The 9,518-nt window shown below is 49.0% G+C and overlaps 1 protein-coding gene across 1 annotated transcript in view; it reads left to right on the top strand.

The window, feature by feature from the left end:
- Positions 1 to 4,225: 4,225 nt before the first annotated feature.
- Positions 4,226 to 9,518, top strand: part of LOC119352345 (WAT1-related protein At5g64700-like) — a 61,728-nt gene continuing 56,435 nt past the window's right edge. The window contains exons 1-4 of the mRNA XM_037619014.1: positions 4,226 to 4,234; positions 4,835 to 4,920; positions 5,032 to 5,094; positions 5,469 to 5,731. Coding sequence (XP_037474911.1) covers positions 4,226 to 4,234; positions 4,835 to 4,920; positions 5,032 to 5,094; positions 5,469 to 5,731 — 421 coding nt within the window. The remainder of the gene's footprint in view (positions 4,235 to 4,834; positions 4,921 to 5,031; positions 5,095 to 5,468; positions 5,732 to 9,518) is intronic.

Genomic DNA, 9,518 nt, shown 5'->3' with positions numbered 1-9,518 from the left:
CCTCCCCGCGGAGTACGAGGAGATAGCCCGACGCGACTTCTCCGACGAGGGCGCCCTGCGGTGGGCGCGGGACGACTACCTCCGGACGGAGATGACCCGGCAGACCCGGGCCCTGGAGGAGATCGCCGTCCGCAAGCGTGGGCGCGAGGACGAGCACGGCATCGTGGTCCTCAACAGCGACGACGACGACGACACCCCCGGACCGTCCAACCCGCCGCGCCAACCGGGGGAGGGATGCAGCAGGGACGGCGGCGGCGGAGACGACGACGACGGCGGCGACTACACGCGGTTCTACCGCCTCCTCGGCATGTAGAACTGCAGAGGCGGGCGGCGAGCGGCGATGGAGACGGCGGGGGCAGCCCGTGCTAGTTTTTTTCTTTTTTTTTTTGTAAAATATGTTTAAATTTGAACGAACTCGTTGATGTTTGCGTTAAATTTGAGCTGTGTTTGCGCTGTGTTTGACTTTTTCAAAAAAACGTGGGCGCCGCGACTGGGGGGCATCACGCCCCCAGCGTGCGGTTTAGCGCCGATGCGCCTTGAGGGCAATTTTTAGCCCCTTCTGGGAGGCCAATGGCTGGAGATGCTCTTAGGCGCTTGGCTCCGGCAGAAGCCCAGGCATGCACCTCATCGCAGATGAGTTGGAGCCGGCGCACAGTAGTCGGACGCTCCTTGTCGAAGGTGGATGGCGTTTCAGTGCTTCCGGATGCACCAAGCAACGAGAATAACCAGCGAGGCAAGGCCTCTCCAGAGACCGACTGCAGCAGCCACCGTAGATGACGCCCACCAGTCAAGGAACTCATCATCTCCAGCCGAGAGGGACATTGCTAACATGTAGGCGGAGAGAGTTCCATGCCAGAACACGCGCCGAAAAGAACAACCGATGAGCAAGTGATGCATAATCTCAGGAGCCTGATCGCACAGTACACAGCTCGGAGCGTGAGGCGGCCCTTGACGAGAGAGAGACATGCAGCCGTCCAACATCGGTCTTGAATCGCTAGCCAAGCAAATAATTTGACGCGCATCAAAGCCCATGTACGCAAGGGAGATGTGAGTGGGGTGCCTACAGGGATCCAAAGCCCAGTCCTCACAAAAGGAACATAAATTTTTTGCTTTGTGATGCGAACATGAAGACCACTCTCGCGACCACGATGTACGCAGCGTTGGCAGCGGCGACCGCCCTATTGTCTGTGCTCCGGCTGCCTCCGCGGCCGGCGAGATCGGATCTGGGTTGCATGTTACGTGCTCTATTCCTCCCCCCTATTCGCTGCTCTTCGATGGGGTTCTCGCGTCCGTGCTCACGGCGGAGGGGATCAAAACGCCGTCACCCAGCCTGCCCCATCCCAAGTTCCACAACGGCTGCACTTCATGTGAATTTCAAACTTTCAAAACAGTCACGCTATATTTGTTAAAATTTGTTATGTTGTCATAACGTGTGTTAAGGCACAAAATTTAATTTACATCTCCCCCCAATAGAAAAAAGTCCATTTTACATCAGCTTCACCTTGTAGCACCGATTGCAACTACTCCCTCCGTTCCATAATATAAAAACGGTTTTTGACACTAATTTAGTTTTAAAATTGCTCTTATATTTTAAGACAGAGAGAATAGATCTATGTGATGTATGGAATGGTCGTCGCGTCCAGCCCGCCCGCAGTTTGGAACACGTTGCCGGGAAGCAGAGATCGCGCGCTGATACGATTAACGATCTGGAGGTACTAATTAGAAGAACCTACAGTACCTATAATTAGTCTAGCACTTTGTCTGTGCATCGGGTTCGGTTCTTGGACCAAAAAAGCTCTCAGATCGAGGTCGTCCATGACATGACATCCAATCCAACTCCAATGAATTACACCGGTGCATGTACTCACTTCATTTTTATTTACTCCGCATATTAGAGTTGACTGAAGTCAAATTTTCTAAAATTTGATCAAGTTTATAGAAAATAATATAAATATTTACCATAACAAATTTATATGCTGTGGAATTATATTCAATAATAAATCTACTGGCATTGATTTGTTATTGTATATGTTAATATTTTTGTCTATAAACTTTGTCAAAGTTTAGAAAGCTTGACTTTGACCAAAGCTAATATGCGGATTAAATAAAAATGGAGGGAGTACAGTATTTCGGTTCCTTTGAGCTTCGAATGGGCCAAGTTATCAATTATTGGGGCCAGTCGATCGACGTGCTGGCAGAGACTATCTGTCTCTCGGCGGCTGTACATACTGCAATCGCCATTCGCCGGTGGCCACTAGCACTGTGCGATCGATCGCCGCATCTTCTCCCCCGCCCCGACGACTCGCCTCGTCGTCGGGTGCATGCGTGGACCAAGTGTCGGTAAGCGACGACCGCGCCTGATACGATCAACGATTCGGTGGCAATTAAGTACGCCCACCACCTGCCTGCTCATCGGGCTTCGGTTCCTGGACGAAAAACGTGCTCATGCACGCACATGCAGCTCACAAACGGTCCTAAAACCGAGGTCTCCCGTCCATGACTACTAATTCGACCCATGTATCCACTGGCCAGTGAACCGAACTTGTCACTCGATATGTATGCCCCGCCAGCCATCTTCCCTTCTCGCACCATTGCCATGGCAGCGTCCAAGCTTACCCCCACCTTGCCCGTCTCTTCCCTCGCCCTCGCCACCTCTCGCTCGCCGTCCGGCCAGCTGCGCTCCCCATCCCTTCACCCGGAGGCGGCGTCGGCGCTGGAGCTGATATGGGCTTGAGCTGGACTTCGAAGGGCGTTGGCCGTGGCACGACCGTGGTGTGTGCTACTGCCGTCCACGGCCAGGACGCCACCATCCAAGTCCAAGGTATATGCATGCACCCACTGTTTCCTTTGAGTGTGTAAAGTGTACCATGTGCGTAGCAGCTATAGCTTAAAAGTTGTTATTCTATCAACTTCGAAAGTACTAGCCGTACTTTGTTTGGTGCAAAGTTTATGTTGTTTTGCTTGAAAGCAGCTGGAATTCAGTCCTTGAGAAGTTAGAGCATCTACAATCAGACTTGGCAAATTCGGCCTCTCAAACGTCCGCGGACGCGTCCGGACGCGTCCGCAAGCACTGACCGAGCACCCATCAAATCCTATCGTCCACATCCATGTATCTCATATCCGAACCCCTATATCCATACTAAATCATGCAACGTCGATGAAACTACGTAGATCAGCTGACCGGACATAGAATCAGACATAGGATAGCACAATAGTTCACCAAAAGATGACGAACGGTTGTTCAAAGGTCCACCAAAATTCACATAAACGACGGACAACTTTATACTACATTTAAAACTTGAAATGAAATTGAACTTCGCCACTTTCGGGACGGCCCTTTGCCCTTCCGGTCGGCGGTGCAGCTGTGGCCGTCGGCGGCTGGTGGAGGATCGTCTGATTTGTTAGACGAGGAGCCGTGGTCCTCGGACGAGGAGGAGGAGACGATGATGAGGCCCTTCAGGCGCTAGACGGCCCGGTCCTGCTGGCGCCTGAGCTTGGCCAGCCGAGCCACCTCCTTTGCCTTCTCCTTCGCCTCCCGCTCGAACTGCTCGATGGAAAGCCAGAGAGCCTTTGCGTTCTTCTGGCGGAGCCACCGAGCGTTCGTCTCCGCCGTTGTAAGCGACCGGCAGTAGACCCATGTGAGGAGCTGCTCGTCCTCGTCGGGCTCCGCCGGTAACCCACGGCGGTGGCGGGCAGAGCTCTTCACCGTCGTCCCTCTCCCTTGCCCGCTGCCTCTCGCGGCAGGCGGCGCGCGTCCGTGCTGGCGGGGCGGGCACAAGCACCCAACGCTACCCATGCGAGAGAGCAGTAGCCGGGGTGGGGGGAGGGGGCAGGGGACGGCATGGGGTCGAGGTGGAGTGTGCAATCCTTGCGGAGCTGCGTGCGGGCCAAGAAGAGCTAGCGCTGGTGTCCTCGCTGCGCCGGTGGGGGAGAGGCGACACTACAAATCTGAAACTGCCCCTTCTGTCCACCTTGGACCTCTTGAGGGCAATGCGGAGGGCAAGCTCCTCGTCGATGTCCATGCCGGAGTCGGAGCGGCTGCCGGCACTCGACATGGTCGCCGGAGCTGTCGGATGGGTCGAATTGGAGGGGAGAAGAAGGGATGGAGAGAGAGCGGAGTGAGCTAGGGTTTCCGGATTGGGGGTAAATGTGAGGACGAGTGTGGGGTCGTGGTGGGCCGGGCTGATGTGGCAGACGCGCCCGGATCCCCCATATTTGGCTGGATATGAGTGGTGTCGGACAGCCCGGACGTTTGAGGCACCCATCTGGGTCAAAAATCGTGACTTGTCAGTGACCGGGCGGGCACCCCGGGATTTGAGGCCGATTTGGGGCGGCCGGCTATAGATGCTCTTAGTCGTCCGCACATTTTGAAATCTCATCCATTCTGCGAAGCTCAGCTTGATAACCTAAGTAAAGTGGGAAAGTACATTGCAATATCTGCAACCTCTACTAAATATAGAGTGGAAAACTCAGTGCTCTTTTGTGCTCATACTTGTGAAAACCTATGGCCGATTATCTTAATGTTTATGTCAATGAAAAAAAATACATACTTAGGTTGAGTGTATGCCCCATGTATCTATGTACCGGGCGCGTCCTTCATGGGATACGCAATCTTATCTGTGTTTGTGCTTCACAACGTAATACGAGTATTTATCTAGTAGGTGCAACTATATGTAGCTCATATGTGGTTCTGGCATGAAATAGAGATTGACAAGTTCTACTTTTTAATATTGTGATTGCAATTTCCGCACAGGAAGCAAGTGGAAACCAACTGTTTGTGTGGTCCTTGTGGAGCTCTTCAACACAGGAACTATACTACTAGGCAAGGTAGCAGTTGATAGCGGTTGTATTCTCATTGCTTTGTTATAGAAGCATTCTGGGTGCCATTTTTATCTTGCCATTTGCCCTGCTCCTCGAAATGTGAGGAGTTTTGTTTATCTTTATTATTTCTAATAAAACCTATTATTTTCATGGAAAATAATAATATAATTTTTAACCATTGCCTCAATAATATGTTTGACAAATCTGCAGTGGGAAGTGGAAAGAATTGGATAAGAAGGCTCTTGGTTGGCTCTTCATCAATGCTTTTGTCGGGTATATACGCTCGACGAACTATCTTATATACCTTTGCACTAACATAATATAATTAGTTTTGTAGTTTGTTTGTTTTTTATCTTCTAAACTCTTTGTTTTGTTCAATGTTTATATATGTGTATCTTGTCATAAAAAATCAACCAACCGAATTGGGGAAGTGGTTTTACGTTGGTCTGAAGATGACCAAGCATACATTAGCCAACTAATTCACTCGACACAAGTACAAAGCTTAAACTGGACCCGAATGATTCTCTAACCCCCCATATGCTAACACTTTTTTAAATCCTCCTCGGACATGCATATGTATAAATAACTTAGTTACTTACCTTAATTACAGGATATTAAAAATGCAACTCTCAAGATATATTTTGCAGTATGGAGAGCTTGCGCCTCAAATCCAAAGAGGGCAGCGCGAAGGTGGTTGGTGCATTGTTATGTTTTGGTGGGGCTTTGCTGATTAGCCTGTACAACAGAAAGGAACTGCATCTCTTTACCCCGGTTATAAAAGGCATCACTAAGAGTTCTAATGGAGTAGCCGGAGGACAACATCATGTGAGGGGAACCTTGCTTTTGTTGGGTGATTGCATATGTTATGCATTTTGGTATCCCATACAGGTATGTAAAATTATGATACGGAGTTTTCATACTAAGGCTTGTATCTATGCTTTTGTTGGGAAACGTTGCATGGAAAACAAAAATTTTCTACGCACACGCAATGATCTATCCATGGAGATGCATAGCAACGAGGGAGGGAGTGTGTCTACGTACCCTCATAGACCGTAAGCAGAAGCGTTAAACAACACGGTTGATGTAGTCACACTTCTTCGTGCTTCAACCGATCAAGTACTGAACGCACGACACCTCCGCGTTCTGCACATGTTCAGCTCGGTGACGTCCCTCGCCTTCTTGATCCAGAAAGTTGTCGAGGTACTAGATGAGTTCCGTCAGCACGACGGTGTGGTGAAGTGATCCTCGCAGGGCTTCGTATAAGCACCACGAAGATATGACCGAGGGTGTAAACGATGGAGCGGGGCGCCGCACACGGCTAGGCAATTGTCTTGGGTGTGCTAGGGGCGCCCCCCCCCATATATATAGGTGGGAGGGAGAGGGGAGGCAGCCAGGGTGCGCCCAAAGTAGGATCTGAATCCTACTTGATGTTTCCCCAAGTGGCCCCCCCTTCGATAATTCACGCGAGAGAAAAGGGAAAGGGGAAGAGAGAAGGAAGGGGGGGGGGGGGCGAACCCCCTCTTTTCCTTCTCCCAATTGGCCTCCTGCAATAGGGGGCACACGCCACCCCTTTTGGGCTAGTGTGCTCCCCTCTCATGGCCAATATGGCCCATATATTCCCTGGGTGTGTCCGGTAACCCCTCCGGTACCCCGATAAATACCTGATACCTTCTGCAACGCTTCCGGTGTCTGAATACTATTGTCCTATATATCCATCTTTACCTCCCAACCATTTAGAGACTCCCCGTCATGTCTGTGATCTCATCTGGGACTCCAAACAACATTCGGTCACCAAATCACATAACTCATACAATACAATATCGTCATCGAACGTTAAGCGTGCGAACCCTACGGGTTCTTGAACTATGTAGACATGACCGAGACACCTCTCCGGTCAATAACCAATAGCGGAACCTGGATGCCCATATTGGCTCCTACATATTCTACGAAGATCTTTATCGGTCGAACCGTTATGACAACATACGTTATTCCCTTTGTCTATCGTTACGTTACTTGCCCGAGATTCGATAGGCGGTATCTTCATACCTAGTTCAATCTCATTATCGGCAAGTCTCTTTACTCGCTCCATAATACATCATCCTGCAACTAACTCATTAGTCACTTTGCTTGCAAGGCTTCTTATGATGTGTATTACCGAGAGGGCCCAGAGATACCTCTCCGATACTCGGAGTGAAAAATCCTAGTCCCGATCTATGCCAACTCAACAAACACCTTTGGAGATACCTGTAGAGAATATTTATGATCACCCAGTTACGTTGTGACGTTTGATAGCACACAAGGTATTCCTCCGGTATCCGGGAGTTGCATAATCTCATAGTCGAAGGAATATGTATTTGACATGAAGAAAGCAATAGCAATAAACTGAACGGTCATTATGCTAAGCTAACGGATGGGTCTTGTCCATCACATTATTCTCCTAATCATGTGATCCCGCTATCAAATGATAACACATGTCTATGGTTAGGAAACCTTAACCATCTTTGATCAACGAGCTAGTGTAGTAGAGGCTTACTAGGGACATGATATTTGTTTATGTATTCACACATTATTTATGTTTCCGATCAATACAACTCTAGCGTGAATAATAAACCTTTATCATGAATAAGGAAATATTATACAAAATAACAACTTTATTATTGCCTCTAGGGCATATTTCCTAAAGTCTCCCACTTGCACTAGAGTCAATAATCTAGTTCACATCACCATGTGATTTAACCCCATAGTTCACATTGCCATGTGACCAGCACCCAAAAAGTTTACTAGAGTCAATAATCTAGTTCACATCACCATGTGATTAACACCCAAAGAATATAAGGAGTGATCATGTTTTGCTTGTGAGAAAAGTTTAGTCAACGGGTCTGTCAAATTCAGATCCGTATGTATTTTGCAAATTTCTATGTCTACAATGCTCTGCATGGAGCTACTCTAGCTAATTGCTCCCACTATCGGCATTCAGGGATGCAGTAACAGATTGCGCACTCCAAGATGTGGGGTGGCGAGGAGTCCCATTCACACTGGATAATAGACAACTAGGTAACGCGAATGTAAAAGCGAGGCTAGACCGTGCACTAGCTAATCCTAGCTTCCTGGGGTTGTTTGAGTTTACGTCCGTGAAGCACATAAGCAGTGTGGAGTCAGACCACTGCTTTGTATTGACGGAGCTACGTTCAATTATGGTGTCAGGTTGGACGCGCGCTCCGCGTTCGTTTAGATACGAGAATGTGTGGCAGACACATGCAGACTACGATGCAAAAGTCCGGGCCATGTGGCAATCAGGTGCCGGGCAAAGAGGTTTGCAGGGGGTTGTGGATGCCCTTGCAATTGTTCAGACTCAGCTCGGCTCATGGGGCGATCAAGAGTTTGGTAACATGGAGAAGAAAGTGCGGAAATTGCAGAAACAACTTGAAAGGTTGAGATGTGCCTCGGTGGGTCGCGGCCCATCGGAGGAAGAGGTTGCAGTAGCAAACCAGCTACATGAGGCATTGCGACAAGAGGAAATCTGGCTCAAACAAAGATCGCGGGTCTCTTAGCTGCGAGAAGGGGACCGAAACACTGGATATTTCCAGGCCCAGGCCACCCAAAGAAAGAGAATTAATAGGATCACTTCATTGGAAAAATCTGATGACATGTGTGCACGGCACCAGATGAAGTGAAGACTCAAATTTTGAGCTTCTATGAGGAGCTGTACCATTCACAAGGATACACTCCGATGGATGAGCTATTGAATTGTGTCCAACCTCGAGTGACCGAAGCTATGAACGAGACGTTAGAGAAAGACTTTGTTGCTCAGGAGGTGAAGGCCGCGCTTTTTGAGATGGCACCGTCGAAGGCCCCGGGGGTCGACGGTTTCACAGCAGGATTCTATCAACGGCACTGGGATGTCGTGGGTGATGATGTCACCACAGCTGTTTTGGGATTTCTGAATGGAGGTGAACTTCCCTTGGGTCTGAATGACACTGCAATAACACTTATTCCCAAGGTCCGCAACCCTCAAAAGATCTCTCAGTTTAGACCGATTGCTCTATGCCCTGTCTTGTATAAAATTGCAGTAAAAGTCGCAGCCAACAGGACTCGACTTATCCTTGACGAGGTCATAGGAGAGGAACAAAGCGCTTTCGTACCGGGCCGGCTAATCACAGATAATGTGCTGGTCGCGTACAAAACTATTCACGCTATCAGAAGAAGGAAAAAGGGAAAGAATTCTTGCTGTGCGGTGAAGTTAGATATGCTCAAAGCCTATGATAGAGTCGAGTGGCACTACCTCGAGGCCATGTTGACGAGATTAGGCTTTGGAGATTGTTTCATCAGACTGGTCATGAAGTGTGTATCGTCTGTGAGATTTACAATCAAAGTAAATGGAGAGCTATTACCTTATTTCTCTCCTACCAGGGGTTTAAGGAAAGGTGACCCTTGGTCACCGTACCTTTTTCTCATATGTGCACAAGGCCTAACCTCACTCCTAAACAGCTATGGAGGGGCTTATATTGATAGAGGCATACGGGTAAGTGTTCATGCACCATGGGTTAATCATCTACTCTTTGCTGACGACAGTCTCATCTTCCTCAATGCTAAGACCCAAAGTGCAGAACGGCTAAATGAAGTTCTTCGGATCTATGCTGAGTGCTCGGGCCAAGCCGTGAACCGGGAGAAGAGCTCTATCTTCTTTAGTGCAAATA

This window comes from Triticum dicoccoides, chromosome 2A, assembly GCF_002162155.2.
Source record: "Triticum dicoccoides isolate Atlit2015 ecotype Zavitan chromosome 2A, WEW_v2.0, whole genome shotgun sequence".
NCBI lineage: Eukaryota > Viridiplantae > Streptophyta > Magnoliopsida > Poales > Poaceae > Triticum > Triticum dicoccoides.
The sequence above is the reverse complement of the archived record's forward strand: the minus strand, read 5'-3'. Positions and strand labels throughout refer to the sequence as shown.